Below are 18,531 nucleotides of genomic sequence, written 5' to 3'. Positions count from 1 at the left end.
TTCTTCCGACTTGTTCGGCGGCAGCACCTATGACGGAGCCTCAGCCCTATTGCTGGCCAGAACTTCTGCGCTTGCTAGAAAATATCGCATTTCCACTTTTGTTCGCTTTCATTCGTTTTCATCCATCCAAACATTCCTGCCAAGCACTCAAGTCGATTGCCGTCGGTGTTTCACCACTCAGTCTCGATCTTTCTTTCTTTCCATATCAAGGCCCGTCGCATGCTCCTGATACTATCGCTAAGAACTTCTCCCCATATGCACTCCAGTCTTCTGGGCATCTACCCTCCCCGCTGGATCTTGGACTCAGACAGTTTCCATATATCTGCACTCCATAACGCAAATCAAAGCACGAGATCGCTGCGTCGTACGACTTGCCAAGCGGCGTGGGTTGCACATTACGGCTCACTGTCTTCGTCACGGGACGGCGCAGGTCCTTTCGAACACCGGAATCCTGCTCCGTTGTTCTTCTCTGCATTCCGAGAAAGAAGATGTGTTTCTCGGCCTGTATTAACCGTTCAGCATGGAACATCCACACATCGGAAGATCCGAGTTGCAGTCATCAGACTAGTCCTCGAGACCCCCTCGAGATACCGTAGTACCTGCATTGCATCATAGCGACGCACGTTAGTCTCTCTTCTGTACTTTTCCGTACTCAACGTCGCTTTCAAGAATATTAAAAGGTTGTGATACCACACTGTTACACGCCGGCAGTCACAGGTCACTCCCGGGTCTACACAAAGTTCTTGCTTCCACCAGCTGTGGAACGTAAACACTGCTATTCTTGAGGACACGTTCGAGGGTTACATGTGAATCAAATTCACTGGGGACAAGATGCTCAGTGATGCATCAAGCTCAATGGGTGGGAAGAGAAAGAGGTATGTGGTTGATATATCTGAAGTTCACCGCTAGAAGTCGTAACGGCTCACTGCGCCTTTTGCACTGCGAGTGCATTGCATTCACAGATAGCGAGGCGTGGCAATAATTGTATGGAGATAGGAATTCTGGCAGGTTTGTCCTCCTAAACGACAACAGTCCCATTACTGCTTGCTAGTCCTGATCTATTCCTCTCCTCCCAAACGTACCTGTATTTCCTTTTCATCATACTTATTATCGTTCTCTTTGCTTCATTCTGCATAAGTTGTTATCGTATATCAATAAACCTTTCCCAGCTCGACAAAAAGTCGTCCAACCAACTGTAAGCCAACCTCATCTTGCTAGGATATAAGATCTCATGTTTCTTAGTCAATGAGTCGCTTTCCACGTCATTTACTCGTAGCTGTCACTTCTTCCTTGTCGGATGGTAATGCCTTATCCTCCATCTGTGAATGCCCTCACAATTCCCCCCTTCTTCCCAATTGGAATTCTGTGTTCATGTTTCTCTGTATCCTCGATCTTAATATTTTCTACTCGTAGGGTAAACGTGACGGAATTTTGCTGAGCATGTTCTGGACATTTGCTGTACCTTGAATTGCCTTTGAGGTCACTTATTGCATTATTTTGAGCCTTTCCACGGTTTCTGTGGTATTGTCGATGATGCACGGACGCGGATTCAAATGTTGTGAATTTTGTGGTCGAAGTGGCCAATTCTGTTTACGCAGTAGACAACACGAACATGCACTTAGATCGATGTCCAGGGTACAGGACTGCTGTTACGTCAACTCCGAGATAATGCCGGATTTTCAACTCCTCTTTGCCCTCTTCCCAGATGGAGAGTTCGATAAAGCTAGGTCTCTGACCTTTTCGAATGCCCTTTTTAGACCTCTTCCTTGTTCTGCGTCTTGTGTGAACGGGGGTGCAGTCTGTGTATAATGGCTCTGCCGCATACCAAATGTCTGTTCTGGTACATTTGCTCCGAGTATAATTCCCGACGTCCGAGTTCTGGTTGGGACTGTCAAGTAGTCACTTGGGTTCACATTTAACATCGGAGCATAAGGAACAGAATTGACGTTCTCATTCCCATGCCCAAAGGCTCCCGACATAACTGCAGAAGCAGTATCGTGTAACGGCGACATGTATGATGAATTCGTCGCAGACTGGTTTTCTGAGCCATCTGCTCCAGTGCCAGAGCTCGATTGAAGACTAGATCCTAGCCCACTATCGTGCGCTATCTCATCATCATCTTCTTCGTCATCAGCAACACCTTCTGTTGGGTTTCCTCGTTTCGGCCAACTCCAAGTATATCTCTTACTTCTTCCGAAGATCACTGCTCCGAGCAGTTCGCCAAATGGCTGAGGATGTCGTTTCCGTCCCAAAGACGGTGGAAGAAGTACTTGCACTCGATCGCACGTGGAATCCTGGGTGCTCTTTCCGCATTTGCAAGATTCAAACATCATATGGGCCTTGTGCCAGAAGATGCCTTGCGCAAGCTCCATAGGGATAGCATCAGGATCTCCTTGTCGCTCACAAATCTTGCTTAAAGTAGAGATGCAGGCAACTAGATAGTCTCTACCGGTTGGAACACTTTGCCACTCACGACAAAGTACGTTAGAGTGGCTGTTTGACTTGATAAGTTCGCCAAATCCCCTGGCCATGAGAGTAATGGCGCAAATGCTTTTCGTGAAGTCGACCCAGCCTTTTCCGCTGGGTTTCAGGATCGCAACTCGAGGCAAAATTGCACTTGGTCCGTCGACAATATCCATGAGTGCAAATCCTTCAAGTTTGTCCCGATCTGTGAACCGTAGACCTGTGACGGATGAGGTCAGAATCTTGACCTGATAGTCGTGCATGAGTTCCAAGACATGATATAGCTGGCGTACAAGATCTTCATAGCACCATTGTGTCTTCTTCTCCTTGTGCTCTTCTTTTATTGCAGAGTTCAAGGTTGTCGCAGCATTTCCAACTGTGGTAGTTACTTCCTTCCATGTTTCAACCTCTTCGAAGATCGCCATTTTTCTATTGTCGGGATCCAACAGAGCAGACGCTGCTGCTGTGGGCCCATTGTTTACATCAGCGTAGTGAAAGTCTTCGAGATTGAAAAGTCGACTCTTCTGTGACCATACAGTAGCCAATTGAGTGCAAGTGAGGTGAAGCAAAGCATTGGCTCCATCCACAAGCCAAGCTCGTTTGTCGGCTATGTCATACAGAACAACGTACATATTCCCCGCATCGTGGATCTCTTGCTCGTACGCCATAGCACGATTCAAATACAAAGGAGTGTCTTTAATACCTCGAGCAAAAGTTACCCCAGCACTCATGATTTTCCCGGCAGATATGGAGACCTTCTCGAAAGCACATCCAGGCGAAGCATAATTAGACCCAGTCCACCTGATTTTATCGTATTTGATGTTTTCGCTCCGAGTCCCTATTTCCAGTCTTAATAAAGTGGCCTGCAAGATACAGAATATCAAAAGCTTACCAGTTTGTAGATAAACAGAGGAGGACCACCCAACGAAGTTCCTGGAAGTCTCTAAATGAGAGGCATCCAGTTCTTCCAAGGGAACGCGACTTTGGCAATACTTTGCGGCTTCAAGATAAGACATTCGTGTCTCGTCCTCATGGAAGAGGAAATGCCAAAGCACAGACTGTTCCTCTTGTTTTGTTGGCACGAACATCGTCGAATGTCCCTTGATGACCAAACCTTCATCGAAGACGGTGGCTCTTTCAGCGTTTCCCAGAGCTGCCATGAGTGGGAGCTGTATCTCGAGCCCCCTTTCCCCGTGTTCTCGTCGTGGAATAGGGTACCCTTTCACGACCACGGGATTTCTTAGCATGTAATGCCAGCAGGTTCCGTTTGGTCTGCTTTCTTGGCCATTACTCTTGGAGTCAATTGATTCGATTGTTGCATCGATGGTGAAAGTAGGACGAGATGTAATTTGGCGAGTGATGCGCGGTATTGAGATGCCTATTTCATTCGGATGAGAAGATTCCCGACCAGCTGCACCAATCCATGCCAGTAATTCGCCAATATCAGCAACTGTGGGCGCAGGACCGGAAGTAACAACGACGATGATATTAACAGATAATTCGACTTCGAGCCACGAGGCATCCGCAAGCCAAACTATTGTGGTCAGTCTACCTTCAGTAAACGACGAGAGAGGACAGACTAACTTTTGAACTTCACCCCAATCTGCTCCCGATGTATGACTTCTTCCAATGCGCGCAGCACTTCGACACCAGCAGCGCCCCAAGTTTGACGTATATATTGCTCACATGTCGAGACTTGCGCATCAAATTCTGATCCGGTATACACCAAAATATTTCCAATCTTCGGAGTTGGAACATCCGGAAACTGGCCTTTGAGAAAGCTTATGGGGGTCCATAGCATCTCGAACTGGACGACGCAGCTCGAGATATTGTATCCGTTCTTCTTTGGATTCTTTTCTAGTCCATCTAAGACAGTATTTCTGACGTCGTTTATGATCGTCTCATCTCTCGAGCTCAACAGAAGTTCTGCTGTCAATCCTTCCACCAAATTACGGTAAGCTACGCTCTCTAGGAGGAAAATTTTTGCTTTTGAAAATTGAGAAATGCTATAGTCTTCGTCGTCGATCACATCTTCTGGGGCAGATGGCACTACATCAGCAGGGACGCGACCTAACGTATCAGCTCCGATAACATCCCAATTCGCGATCTTGTCTTTCCAGTCAATTTTTTCAAAGCTCTGTGTGCTTTCGACATCCTCAACCGCTTCATCCTGGCCGCAGCTCAAAGAGTGAAAGCTCTTGTCAAGCAGTGCCGCAATACGACTACCAAACGATTAACACATGAACTCTTATCTACACACTCCACAACCAAAATACCTACCTTCGTTGCTGTCTAACAAAAACAGTAGCATCATGCTCCTGTCCAAGCTTCGCCACACATCTCAGCTTGATCGAGAAATCCTTCAGCAGTCTTCGAATCGCTTCCTTCTTGATCGTCTTGCAAGCATGGCTATGCCGATGCAAAGTCGGTTCGAGACTACGAAATAGTTCTTCGGCCAGGGTTCCTGAAAGCTTGTCTCGGACTTCGGTTTCGATGTCCAGAGGATGATTTTCGGTCATGATTGTACATGTGTCGTCGTCGTCTTCGTTGTTTAGAGATTTGGATTTGTTGTCTCCTCCTATGGATGCGTAGCCGGAGTCTGTTGCTGGTGCTACGGTCGGCGATGGCTCATTGAACGAGTGTGCACCAGGGCTCCTTGCAAATGATCGTCTGTATCGCTCCTCCCAGCATTCCTCGTCCAGGTCTTTGATTGGGGTTGGAACGAATTCATCTTCTGGCATATCAAGGGCTTCAGTATTGCCATACTTGTCCAAAACGTGAAACAGAGTGGCGGGACTAGGATCGACCCCGAAATCTTCAATATCCGCAATCGGTGGGACTGCTCTTGGAGAACTAACAGGAGTATAGTACGTTATACCAGGCGGGGTTGCAACGAAACCAGCAAGCAAGCCACTGTCCTTATCCCGGATTAATGCCTGGGTTGGTGCTCCGTTTTTCCAAAACTCCATTTCTTCACCTCTGGTCTGTACGCCGTGATGGACAATGACAGTCTTTTTCCCTTCTGTTATCATTCGTTTCTCACTTTTCGCGGCCATCACCTGCATCTTCTTACGAACCACATTCTTCTTTTCGAACCCCCACTCACTCATCTTGTGTCTCAACGACGACAAACTATGATACAATGTGAGTCAATGACTATTTCGTCAGGCTCCAGAGCTTTGTACTCACCATGGGTGGAAATTCGGATCGTTAAGATTTGACTCCTCCAGTGTTTTCGGAATGTCGCGTACCAGCATGTTGGTCTTATAATATAGATAATAGACCTCGCCCTTCAACGGCTCCCATATCTCATCCGGTACCCGAGGCCTCCCAATCGGCCCTTTAGGTCTTCGAGATGGAGGCTGTGATTTCACTATCACGGGTATGTTGGGAGAAGGTATCTCGAGATGGTTGTGCGCATCTGCTACCATGGACGGTGGACCAGGCGATGGTATCCAAATCGGAAAATCCAGGCTTCCGCCGTCCGGACGGTCATCATGGTGGTCTTCGCGCATTTCTTGTTGCCGGATGGCTCAAAGAAAATAATACGAAATATTCGTGGACGGACGACGAACGATGTGGAAGCTGTGGTGATGCAGATGAAGATGTAATTCCTACACAGCGAAAAAATGAGGCTGAGTCTTGCATGATGTTTCGAGGTCAAGGACGAGGGTGTTCGTGGGTAGATGTAATTGGACAAAATGTGCCTCGTCCTGCAAGTCATCGCTCGATCCGTGCATACAGGAGGAGAGCCTCGTTTGGGGCATACTGTTAACGCCTGTTGAAACACTTCAATTTCCTCAATTATCTATTGGTGTTTTCTTGAGGAGAACGAAATATTGTTGTCGACGTTGAAGGACGTAATTATTCTTCGCATTGAATGCGAGCTGCTGGAATTATTGTCTCGCTTGCTAGAAGCAAGTGGTCATCTCAGTATAGCCTCAAAGTGTAAGGCTGTCATTGTCATTCATCAATCTCGACCATCGAGAGTCTCACGCCAATGAGAAGCACTTTGGGGCTGGTGTGGTGCGCAAGGATAAAGAGGAAGGTGGCTTCTGGAAGAATTCTCGTTGAACTTTGTTCCTTTGCACTCGAAAGATTAGACATATTATTGCCTGACTGTTATCCGCCCCGCTGCGGCTTTCTTTCTCTGTTTATTTCCTGGGGAGTATGTTGACGTTGGGGGGGCTTGAGGAGTTGGTATTTGATCCTACTTACAAATTACCTCTTCTCTCCATCTCGGCGCCTTGTCAACAATTTACTATGCTACGTGCTTTTCACTCTCTGTTGTCTTGAAGTTTCGAGATATCTACTCTTTGCACACCCGTCCACCTTTCCGGCACGCTGCAGAAGTTGAAACGAGACCGAGTTGCGACTGCCTTTTCTCGAGTTACACAGCATCTCCATGTTTGCTTATTCAGGCAAGCGTCTCCAAATACAAACCGACAAGGCAGCTATGACTCACACTTCATTTGTGGCTTGATGGGCACGTGTGTGCGCGTTGACTTCGTGTCAAGTCCTCCGTTACAAATACTCCAGTCTCTCCGTACAAGATCAACAGGTGTTTGTTCTCAGCCTTCAAAATTGAATTCAGGAGCGTCGAAATCCACGACTGAGTTGTCTTGCATTCGATCCTTCTTCTTCCATTGACTCTCGCCCGTCTGAGAGGCCATTCTGCTACACAATACCAAACATCACACCATCTCATTGTGGAACCCGTCACAGAGATTGACATTTCTGAAATAGCCAACATGGGCCAACGACATCAAATTTTTGTCATTGCTAAGATTGGCAAGGCTTGGCGCAGTTTTGGCTGTGTCCATTTGCAGTTCGCCTGGTCTGTCGAGGTACGTGAATCGTCTTAACTACCCGTTTGACTCTGCCATGCATACCAACTCCGTACAGGCTTTGCGCTGCTGCTTGGGTGTCCTCAAAACTTTCGAAGCACCTGCTAATCGCCTCGCTCTCGAACATGAGTGTCGATGAGCTTTGACGCTGAAGGATGAGGACTGGACGTCTCAAGACCTCAGCTACTTCCACATGCATAGTCACCGGATTATTCTACGTTGACGAGTATGCTCCGTCTAATTTCGACCTTCGAGCACTGTGCTGGAACAACGGAATTAGAAATGTCGACAACAATGACGGCATCTCGGTCATTGATATCACCACCCTATCGGCTGTGCGATATTGCTTCTTCTTCCCAATCCTGAACAGGCATCTGGCTCCGGATTTCAGCGCAAAGTATCCCCCAAGTTTGGAGAATGGATGGTCTCAAGATTCGTTGGATATCTTTCGGAGACGCCATACGTTTTGCGATGGTTGCATGCTCTGCAAACCAAGGCTCATAGGGAAAACCTTCTTCGAGGTTGAAGAAGAAGAAATGTTGGATCTAAGGACCACGGACCCTGACCGACAGATGTTGTCCCTGTCAGCTACTGAATATTTGAGAGCATACTGTACAGAGACGGTGAGGGAATCCTAGTGGGAGGAGGGTATCAAAGTTGTCAAGGAGTTTGAAGCATATGGCATGATCGACACTGCCACACTGAGTGCCACTTGGCCGGGTATTTGGAGAGATGAAGGGCACACAGGCTCTAGAGACGATCAAGATGATTCGGAATACATATACATATCAAACAATTCGGACACTACCCTCCAACTACAACAAGTTATCGAAGAGGCGTTCTCAACTTCTACGACACAGCTTCCGGATCTGCTGAAAAGTGTCGAGGACAAGTCACAGTTCTGGCGCGCCTTGATCGCCCAGGTATACTCAACTCCGACGCTCGTAGAACGTTCATTGACAGCTTCAACGTTATTGCGGACTGCCTTTCGGAATAAACGAACTGTGGACCTGAGTCCCTTCAGTCTCAACGAAGAACAAATTTTTGAAATACTTTGTCGTGGTACGAAGAAGACGAGGATACACACGTTGAGCCTATCTGGCAATCAAAAATTGAATGAAAAGCTCCTCGAGGATATCCTCAGCCGCCATCAATCGCTCGAGGTTGTCCACCTTCTCAATACGCCTCAAATCCGGTTGGAGACTAAGCTCAGTGTCTTTAGGGACCACAACAAGACGACATCCACATACTTCCTTGATACTGAACTCCTCGCTGAGCCTTTTCTGACAGGGCCAGGATTCGGCCTCCCACAAAAACATTTTCCCTTGAGTTACTTCAACAAAAACATAAATCAAATGGTCATCTTAGCCAGCAATCCCAGAGCTAGACTGGAGCGCTTACCTTGCGGTGGACTTTCCCTTGACTAGTTCTATCAACCTCATGAGAATACCGATGAATCAAGTTGGAGGTCATATCAGCCATACAGCGTAATACTGCCTTTCCAGTCACTGAAAGGTGATCGCATGCAATGTTTGATGGGATTAGTTGGTTTTGCAGGTCAGATCGCTTGCGGATATGCGCAGGCGATGGATGAAATGTTTTCTCACTATAACGGTCGGCAATTGGCTCTTCACTTCGCTACTGCATTTTCTAAATGCTATGAAGAGTACCAGTACACAGTTGAAGCCTTATGCCCGGATCTCTACGATCAAGGTCAGAAAGCGAGACAAAGACGGTTTCCGCGCGACATTTTGAAGGGTGAGGGACATTCGTCCTCGTCTACGAAACCTTGGAAAGAGATGAAAAAGGTCCAGTCGCGCGATACGCATTCATCACTGTCGGATCAAAACAACATGAACCTGCTCAGGAAGGCACCAATGATGCCCCAGTAGAATTTTCGAGTCTTATCGTGGCTGGGATGGAGGATTACCTTGTGGCGACCTTTACTGAAGAGAAGGAAAAACGGGAAATGGATATTGCTCGGAGCAGATGGAAGATATATGAAGATTATCATAAGGAAATTACTGAAAGGGAGCTCAATGTATGCTCAAGGGCCGAGATTGAATCCTGGTTGCGGTCCTCGGATTTCAACGATGAACAGAGAATGAGATATCGAGGTTTGTAAAAGAGCGGAAGACCTTTCATCTTGGGGAAAAGCTTTTGGAATATGGACTGAATTTGATTTGGAAAGGGGTTTCATGGCGTTTGATCTTCTTACGAATAAAAGTACGGGTTGACTAGTCTGTTGAAACACATATCGCAGGGCAGAATTAAGTCAGTTTTTATGAGAAAAGCATCCACGTACTTGAGAGTTGAATTCTTCGTGCTGTGTACGATGAACTGCTTCTCCGTTGTCTTTCTAAATTTCTGACAGTTATCCATGTTGGCATCGAAACCGCGATATTGCTGCGAGCCATCTGGACCGAAGATAGTGGTACCCCGGGCAAGCTTATCAAATCATCTCGTGCTTAATATTACATGGCTGATGGCATGAGGCGCTTCGAATACACTTCTCTTTGACTAGGAGAAGAACTTCAGAGCTAAGGTTGTCTTACAAGGAAGGGAACTCGGTGAATCTCAAGAAGCTAGTCAAGTAGTGGTTAACACCGTGCCTTGATTTTCGCCATCAAATCTGCCCTTCTCTCATTGATTTCTTCCAGCTACTCCATCAGTTCCCAAAATCCGAACACACGATATTCTGCAAGCATTCGGCATGGACCAACTACCTGATATTGATCATTGGCTTGTCACCCCTGACAACCCTCCTCGCAACCAGATTGGTCTTGACCACGAGCGTTGCGTTGCTCTCTACAACTACCTCCTACAATACTCCTTTGCAGCAAGCAACAAAGAATTCGGCGATCGTCACAAGATATCCTGGTTCGAGAAACACGGAGATAAAGCCGAAAGAGCCCGCGAGCACCTCGACCCAAGCCTCATCAAGTTTCTCGAGAATGCCTATGATCCCCGGGACGCGGATTTTGCTATTCTCTTCTACTGGGTCAGAGGCATTAATGATCCCACGTATCTCTGGACAAACTGGGAGGATTTCTCCAATCTGGGCGAGGAACACGGACGCATGACGCTGTTCTATACAAATTGCGCACTTCTTGGTTGTCATCAGGACGGTCTATGCTATGATCAACAGCTACATAAAGCAGTTGTGTTTATTAGTATCCATGATCAAGACTTCGCTAGTGGAGACGAGAATTCGCACCTATGGTATCCTCTTGAGACAATCTTGAGAAATTGGATTACGGTGCTCAGAATGGGCAAAATTACGGCTGAACCCGATGATGTTAAAGTCGAGAATGACAGATACCGGCCTTGGACTTGTCATAGATATAGTACGAAGCAAGTTGAAGACACGGTTACTGCTTTTAATCGTCTTGCTGATGCTATCGAGAGCAGAATCCCGAGCACACGAAAAGGGATGCCCCCGGTTCGCAACTTTTCTCATGAGTTGATGGATGCTACTCTTATCCCCAACCCTTCCTTTGCTCGCTCCTTCCTAAGCGCTATTGGTGTGCCGGCTTTCAAGTACATTGCGCCTGGTCTTTTGATTCCCACCGAAGAAGACTTTGCCAAGAATCAAATTTTAGCTGCAACTGAAAATTATGACAAGCTGAGCACCATCCCAGCGGTACTATTATTCAAAGTGGAACCTGAATCTGCCAGCCAAGAGCAACAAGGGCTAAATGCTGAGAATAAAGACGAACATACTCGCAAACCTGCAGGTCTTTACACCGAAGAAACACAAGTCTGGAACGACGACATTGCCGAAGAAGGATTTCGTTTGATCCTGCCATACTCCATTGCCGAGCACGGATTTGCGCGTAAGAGGACAGGACATTTGATCGAGCAGAACGGGAACGGTGGGTTCGAGGACTTATACCAACATGGGTTCAAACCATTCGGTGGAGACTGGTCAAGGGCGCAGAGACTAGTTCGGTTGTTTGACAATTGGACTGGTATGGTTGAGAAAGGCCTGTGGGAAGTTGGTCCGGATGGTGTTATGGGAGGTATTGAGAAGTTTAAGGAGGCTGATAGTGAAGAGGGTTGGAGGAATTATTGGATTGAGTCCGACTAGTGAGTTGGAGGTGTGTATATTCGCTGCAAACTGGGACAACAATAGAGGAAAGAAAAGAAACTAGAGGAAGGTTGATCTCATGGCGAAAGGTAGGGCACGTGGTTAAATACTACTCGGGTAACTTCAACTGTGATTGTTGATTGGATAAGATTTTCGATTGAGAGCAGTGTTGAATTATTCAGCTCAAGTAAGCCTCTCCTCCTGAACAGTAAAAAAATCTCTTAGTTCTCTTGAATGGACTATCCAGATCAACAGATCTTAGTAAGTTTAGTAGACCGGCCTATCGCTGAAATCCCGCACCTTACTCTCCCCCATCGGCATTCCCGCGGGAGGCTGCGATAAAACATATATAACCGTCCTCTCATTCTTATCTTCATCCTCAATCGTATCCGTCGTGACGATCGCAAACAGAGCAAAAAACACATCCACAGCAAACGGAATCAACACCCAAATCTTCACCACCGAATCAACATTATTAGGACACCACAAATCGCCTCCCAACTTAAGGTAGCTGGCCCAAAATAGCCAATTGCCGATATTGATGACCCAGCTAAAGAATATCATAAAGTAATAGACGCCCCTAAAACTCTTGTAATCGATACTGATCGGTTGTAGTGCTCGGACGTTTTGAAAAGGACGAACTTGGTGTCGGATAGCGGCATAGAATTCCCAGAGCGCGAAGATGGGTAGTAACAACAGCAAGATTCCAACCATTATCAAAGAGATGAAGACCGTGAAGATTCCTTGGATACAACCCTTGCGCAAGGAGAACAAGAAGAGAAAAACGAAGAACAGGTAGGTAGGCGCAACTGTCATGAGTGCGCCAATCTCCATGATCTTCAAGGCATGCTGGGGTGTAGCTGGATTTGGCGGATTCTGATTTGGCACGTCGCCGTAAGATCCGAATCCGACGAACGAGCCGGCTACGAAAGAGAAGACGCCGTCGACGAAGAGATCGGCGAAGCCTGCTTGAGTCCATGGTTGTCTCAAGCCGAAGAGACCCGTGAATGGCGCAAAGCGGGGAAGGACGGCGTTGAGGACAAAGCTTCGGAAGAAAGTTGGAGCTAAGAGGTTCGAGTTGTCTTTGCGCATGTAGACGGCGGCTAGATAACATCGGAGGAGCTCTCTTCCTACGGCGTGAACGACCATCATAGCCTTGAGATTGAAGAATCTAGGGGCTCGGCGGGCGGCGTCCCAGAATAGGGTTGGGTCCGGATCTTTCTTTCGATACTTTCTCCAGGCATTCTTGACGTGATATTTGATCCAAGGGTGGATGAACGCTTCGCATATACCTCGCAGGAGTCCCAGGCCGAGGATGATTAAGACGACGTTCTTGGGATAGCCGCAGGAGGCTGCACCGCCGTACTCTTCCAGTTGTGGTAGCCAGTCAGCCTTTTGTGCATTCGCTTCGATGCAAGAAGCAACATTGGCCGTGGGTTCCTGGATGGTGCAACGGACGTACTGAACAGTACTGATTGCAAACACATTAGTCTTGGAAAATTGCCGTTACAAAAAAGCTAAAAAGAATACATACGCTTCGCTGACGCATCTTCCAGGGCCCCAGTCTGCTTCCGCTACGTTATAGTCACAAGAAGTGTTGGATTGTATTGAATTCCACTGTGAGAAGTCCCAGGCGCAAGCCGTTTCCGCGATCTATATACTTCAGACATCAGCAGAATGTACCAGAGATGGGCGCAGAGACTGAAAAGAATTGCTAAGATGATCTTACCGGTAAGAACGTTGGGTAGTTACAAGTAGCTGAAGTGTTAGTCTTGGGCACAGCTGGAGAGTTCCACGTCGCATTGGTAGCATCGTATGTGAAATTTGGTTGATGAAGAGCCCAATTTCTTTGCGAATATGGTGTCAACACTTCTCCAGACTCAAGAGATGCGTCACTTACATCCAGTACATACAATCGCTGACTTGACTTGCAGCCTCGAGGCGCATAAACGGTGTCACTGTGTCCGACGTACACGTTTGGAGACCATCCAGGTATGGCCCACAATACTGCTGCACAGTCTTGGGAATGATGTTAGCCTTTGTTACTCATAAGAATGGGATGGTGACAATACCGCCAAGTAGCCAGTGTAAGTGTAGTTACACGGCGCTGTGTAGTTGTACGGGACATAACCGGAGCTGTAAGGATACGCAGACATGGTCTAATGCTAGACTGGTTCCATATATAAGATGAAAGAATGGAAGATGATGTCTACGCAAGAGAGATCAGATAAAGAACGTTGAGACTTAAAGATAGATAGAGAAAAAAGGGGTAGCAACGGGTTTGACGGGGAGCAGAAATATTATATTTCTGTTTGAGCTTGTCTTATTGCGATGTTAGACATAAGTACTAAAAAGGATGTGGTATATCTGCAGAAGCGCCCAAAGCAGTCACCGTGGCTGTTGTGGCTTCAAGGGTTTCCAAATCGCCTCATGCATCTAGACGGTGGTGCAATTAGGCTTGCTGCAGCTGTTTCTACATATCGCTCTTGTACTGCAACTCGCAAATACTAAATTTGGAGAAGCGCTGGAACTTGCACGCATCATCTAAATGCGACTGAATTCTTGCCAAAGCTGAAGGTATCGTGAAGCCCGTTCGTTTGGAATCGTGAGAAGACTGAATGTGTCAAGTGACACTCCACGCTAACCATTTTCGCGAGAGCTGAAAGTAACTCATAATTATTGTCTCACAGCCACAGCCAAAGTTTCATTCATCTGCAACAAGATTGGAGGATATTTCCTCTACACCAAAGCCGATATCCTTTTCCATCGGCTCATCTCCATGCTGTGGAGAAAAGGGTAGTAGGTCATGAATAACGACTAGAAACGGTCTAGACCAGGACATGGCCTGATTGTAATTCGGAACTTTGCGCATGAGAAGCTTTCTTTTTGTTTCGATAGGAGCCACAAATTTTGACCGTCCAATGAGATACGTTTAAACGAGCATTTCCACTCTGTCGGCAGTGGTGAGAGAACAAAAAAGGAAGCTGTTGATCTAATCTCAACATCATGGGGTGCATGTCTTGCCGAGCTGTGCTGCGAGGCGACTGTGACGAGCAGCAAACCTCGGTAAGACTAACCAGTCAAATTATATTTTGGACTCTGACGAGTCCACTTGCTGAGGCAGTCGCTTGGTGGTTTCTGAATCGAGAATCAGCCTCGAGCTTGAGAGATTCGCGTTGCGATGGCGTTCTCCTGGTTGGAGTATGCACTATATTTTCCTGCAAAGCCTGATATCCTATTGTCCCTTTACTCGAATATATAATAACCAGGAGTACTTGAATTTGGAAGATGCCGAAGGAAGGTGTCCTTTGACTTCGGGAGAAGTGCTGAAAGATCGTAAGAAACGGCCGAATGCGCCAAGTCGTAATTGTCTTGAACGAATGCACTTCGTAGACGTTGTGGAGTAGATGCGCCTATTCGATACCATCTCTGGCCATGCATCAAATATCCTAAGCCTCCACACCCTCAAGTAAAGTCGTAGACCATCAAGGCCTGTGTTCCACTGCCGGACTCCTTCAACACAATCACCATCTCGTCATCGAATCCAACCCACCGCTTGCTAGCCTCAATTCCCTCTTCATACCTCTCAATCTCATTCTCCTTCACCATTCTCAGTCCTGCTCTCTCCGTATCCTCTCCGCCATCATTGCCGCTCGCACCGGGCTCGGCCCGCTCCGTCCCTCGAACAACAACACTCCGTACCCACCCCTTTCCACCTATCACTCGCCGCAATCTCCCCGCTGAAGAAGTCATCGCGCTCCCGCCTTCTAACTCCCAGACTCTTAACTCTTCACCACGCAAACTGACGCTGACCGCCTTGCCCCTTGGTGTGATCTCCGCTGCAGAGACCTCGCTCGTGTGGCCCCATAACTTTGTGCCTGGCGTTATAGAGAGGTTGGAGGAAGTTGAAGTACAAAGATAGAGCGTCAGTGTGTTGTCTGGATGGGTAGCCAGGATATAGGGATGTGAATAGGAGAGTGTTGTTGGGCGAGTATTTTCTATTGCACGAGTGGGGATAGGGCCCATGTTCCCAGATAACGGTGTGGGTGATGAGGTACCGGATCTACTTGGTGAGCTTGATGAACTGGAAGGATGGATGGAAGAAAAGCCTTGAGGTAGAGCTGATGTGAGGCGTGAGAAAGTTACCAGGCCAGTGATGAGTGAGAGATGTAGTTCTTGGACACCGATGGTATAACCCGAAAGATAGGTTGGCAGAGAGTATGCTATGCTTGCGATGAGAGTGTTTGGTGTTGTACGGATTGAGAGGGAAAGTGGTGGCCATGAAGTGTGAGATTTGAGGGAAGCGAGAAGACGGGGGTGTGGTGTATCGTCTGGGACATTGGGAACTGCGGCAAGTGTCGTTACTGAGGACGTGCTTTCTTTCGTTGTAAATGATTCAGAAGGTTGTTCGCCAGCTTCGTCCTCAAAAGTTGGCTCGTCCGGTATAGGAGCTGGTGTGAAGGAGTACAGAGACAGCAATTGTCCTTCTGTAATAGTAAGAACATACGGATATCCATACGCAACAGCACCAAGCGTTCCATTACTACTCGCCGGATGTCTGTAAACCTCGACAAACTCCTTTGAAGCAGCAATCAACCTCCAAGTTCCCCACCCACCATCCTCAAACCCCACAGCAATGCCCAACCCATCACTTTCCTGCTCATCAACCGCCAAACAAGTCGGCACTTCCCTTTCCCCCAGCCCCATCTTCGCGATAAGTCCCTTCCCCTTCAAATCCCAAGCTCTCAAGCCATCTTCCCGATCAGCTGTAACCACACATCCCTCGGCAAGCTTAACCAACATCCTCTCCCTCTCTCCCACCCCATCCTTCACCCTAATCTCCTGCACCTCACACGCACCAATACTCCAATTATGCCTCAACTTATACTGCCTCTTCCAATTCGTCATACCGCCATCTTTCCTCTCTAGAAGACTACTCTCATCCAACCATTTACTCTTCCGACTGGAGAAATGTAAATCCTCTTTCCGGGATAAGTCGCGGATTCCCGGGATGCGTAACGCGCGAGGGAGCACGAAGCGGTTGTAGTAGAGGTTCTTCCATATTTGGGAGTCGGAGGAGAGGCGGTAGAAACGGTGAGAGAGAAAATGGCAGTTTAGGAGGGTGTGGATTGGGAGGAGGTGAAGAATGCGGATTAGCAGTTCGTCGGAGAGGGAGGAGAGATGATCATTTGGGTCGCGGGTACGGGCTCTCTTCGCTATAGAGACATCTTTCTCCTCTGTACTTGATCTGCGACGTTTGGGAGCCATCAAGGCGATGCGAAGAGGCAATGTTGAATATCGATATTGATGTCGGACTTTAGGTTTTGTCTGGGGAAATGGAATCCTTATCGTTATCAGCTCGCACGTGCTTCGATCGCCACCAGGTCTCGTGTCAGCCTCGGCTTTCGTCCAACCTCTCTGACGATATTTATCAACGAAACACGACATCACGACCAACGCGCTCCCATCTCCATCTTGCTCTCTTGGACCTGCGGCGCACTCGCGCCATCCTCTCCTTCAAGATGGACCACCTCAAATCCGCCCGCCAAACCATCCCACCCCTCTTCACGCACCCCTCAAAATTCCTCTCCCTCTACAGCAACTTCATAACCAAAAACCAGTCCTCCGTAACGCAAATCGAATCGGCGCTGCGCTCCCTAACCTACATCATCCCCGGCCGCTTCCGCGATGCTGAGCTTGCGTCCGAGTCCCTCCATTCGTCTATCCAGCTTTTATCTATGTACCACGATACGCTGTTAACGCGCGCTGTGAGCAAATTGCCGGGCATGCCTAGGGCGCAGAGCCCGCATAATCGGTACACGAAGTTCTGGATGGTGAAGAGTGGGATGTATAGGAAGGTCGCGACCTTGCTAGCGGTGGTGCAGTATACGGAACTATTGTGGGAGATGATGGCTAAGCGGAAAGGGGAGAAGATCCGATGGCGCGTCGTTGTGCTTTTGGAGGTTGTGAAGGCTGTGTGTAGATTCCTGCTATTGAGAATCACGCATTCGAGACCGTTAGTTACACCCGCGTTACCGGAACGAGAGGTCATTCCGGACGAGAGGGAGGATGAGGAGGAGGAACTTTTTGAGGATGAGGGTTATGGTGGGAGTGAGGCGTCTGGACCGGGATCTGGGAGGAGGATCGAGCCGAAGGAGTATAAGATGAAGAGGACGGGGTTGAGTTTACCGGTATTGCCCAACCCGAGTGATATCTCGAGCTACCTACTCTCGAGAGTCTTAACAGCAGACGATATCAAAGCCCCATCCGCGCTCTTGAACAAAGTCAACGGCTCAGCACAACTAGCCGAGATCCTCCACATCATCCAACCAGTTATCTACGCCATTGCAATGAGCAGAAGTAAAGATAAATCAAATTGGCAACCCTGGCTCCTAGGCCTAAGCATCGAATACGCAGCACGACAGCTCCGGAAAGATGGTCTTAGGACAACGGCCTTGGAAAGAGAGCAGTGGGGCAAGAGAGGCTGGGCGATGGGATGGTGGGCTATGAGAGGTGCTTTCTATGAGAATGTTACGAAGGGATTCTTGCATAAGACGAGCGAGAAGTTACCTAGTTTGATTGCCGGAGTGTTGGATGATTACTTGTATCTTTGGGATGGATATTATTTTAGTTCGAGTTCGAATTAATGTACCGATAGATATACTTTCTTTGAATAGAGAGTTACTGCTTCAATGTTTGTTGTTGAGGTATATTGTGGAATATTCTTCTAAACAAGAATGTCTGACTTGAACTCGGAACTTGATCATGGAACCTAGTTCTCTGTTCGTACGTTTAAAGCAAATAACCAACACCTTTCAACAATACCAATGTCTGACCATCCTACACAATACCCCCACAATTTCAATATCTGACCCAAATCCCTAACTTATATCTTCAAAGTCAAACCCCTCAACCAAACATCACCAACACAACCGAGCATCCCCTCCTTGCGGGACATTCAAACAAAAAAAATGTCCGTCCAGCCAGTACCCCATCCTCAAAACTTCAATACCTGACCCATCGAAGTGAACCCCCAACTCATATCTTCAAAGTCAAAGTCGCAGAATCTGCTATCGAACATTCCCAAAAAATATTCCCAAACAACAACACAACCAGCAGCTCTCAACTAAT

At 47.6% G+C, this 18,531-nt stretch overlaps 6 protein-coding genes across 6 annotated transcripts; 3 read left to right on the top strand and 3 right to left on the bottom strand.

Moving 5' to 3' along the window:
• Positions 1-1,679: 1,679 nt before the first annotated feature.
• On the bottom strand, positions 1,680-5,978 carry LY89DRAFT_740880 (uncharacterized protein; the record flags this gene model as incomplete). The annotated part of the gene is made up of 5 exons (XM_018220649.1): positions 1,680-3,301; positions 3,356-3,997; positions 4,048-4,685; positions 4,744-5,595; positions 5,653-5,978. 5 exons carry the CDS (start codon positions 5,976-5,978, stop codon positions 1,680-1,682), a joined length of 4,080 nt encoding a protein of 1,359 aa, XP_018064168.1.
• A 951-nt stretch (positions 5,979-6,929) lies between these two features.
• On the top strand, positions 6,930-8,737 carry LY89DRAFT_724201 (uncharacterized protein; the record flags this gene model as incomplete). Its single annotated transcript, XM_018218878.1, has 2 exons — positions 6,930-7,310; positions 7,949-8,737. Exons 1-2 carry the CDS (start codon positions 7,215-7,217, stop codon positions 8,735-8,737), a joined length of 885 nt encoding a protein of 294 aa, XP_018064167.1. The 5' UTR covers positions 6,930-7,214.
• Positions 8,738-10,023: 1,286 nt separating this feature from the next.
• Positions 10,024-11,400, top strand: LY89DRAFT_657341 (uncharacterized protein; the record flags this gene model as incomplete). The annotated part of the gene is made up of 1 exon (XM_018212426.1): positions 10,024-11,400. The coding sequence occupies one exon, from the start codon at positions 10,024-10,026 to the stop codon at positions 11,398-11,400; it is 1,377 nt and encodes a 458-aa protein (XP_018064166.1).
• A 267-nt stretch (positions 11,401-11,667) lies between these two features.
• LY89DRAFT_740878 (uncharacterized protein) lies at positions 11,668-13,556 on the bottom strand (the record flags this gene model as incomplete). Its single annotated transcript, XM_018220648.1, has 5 exons — positions 11,668-12,871; positions 12,935-13,053; positions 13,130-13,247; positions 13,301-13,419; positions 13,473-13,556. 5 exons carry the CDS (start codon positions 13,554-13,556, stop codon positions 11,668-11,670), a joined length of 1,644 nt encoding a protein of 547 aa, XP_018064165.1.
• Positions 13,557-15,213: 1,657 nt separating this feature from the next.
• Positions 15,214-16,662, bottom strand: LY89DRAFT_538166 (uncharacterized protein; the record flags this gene model as incomplete). Its single annotated transcript, XM_018208124.1, has 2 exons — positions 15,214-15,398; positions 15,468-16,662. Coding segments are annotated over 2 exons (1,380 nt in total), but the record flags the coding sequence as incomplete, so codon positions are not given.
• Positions 16,663-16,825: 163 nt separating this feature from the next.
• LY89DRAFT_690212 (peroxisomal membrane protein PEX16) lies at positions 16,826-18,231 on the top strand. Its single transcript, XM_018216055.1, has one exon. It carries the CDS (start codon positions 16,923-16,925, stop codon positions 18,045-18,047), a length of 1,125 nt encoding a protein of 374 aa, XP_018064163.1. The 5' UTR covers positions 16,826-16,922; the 3' UTR covers positions 18,048-18,231.
• The last annotated feature ends 300 nt before the right edge of the window (positions 18,232-18,531 follow it).

The sequence above is a fragment of the Mollisia scopiformis genome (genome assembly GCF_001500285.1).
Source record: "Mollisia scopiformis unplaced genomic scaffold LY89scaffold_28, whole genome shotgun sequence".
In the NCBI taxonomy this organism is placed as follows: Eukaryota; Fungi; Ascomycota; class Leotiomycetes; order Helotiales; family Mollisiaceae; genus Mollisia; species Mollisia scopiformis.
The sequence above is the reverse complement of the archived record's forward strand: the minus strand, read 5'-3'. Positions and strand labels throughout refer to the sequence as shown.

Coding starts and splice junctions, on each gene's coding strand:
- LY89DRAFT_690212 (XM_018216055.1), top strand. CDS start 16,923: ATGGACCACCTCAAATCCGCCCGCCAAACCATCCCACCCCTCTTCACG.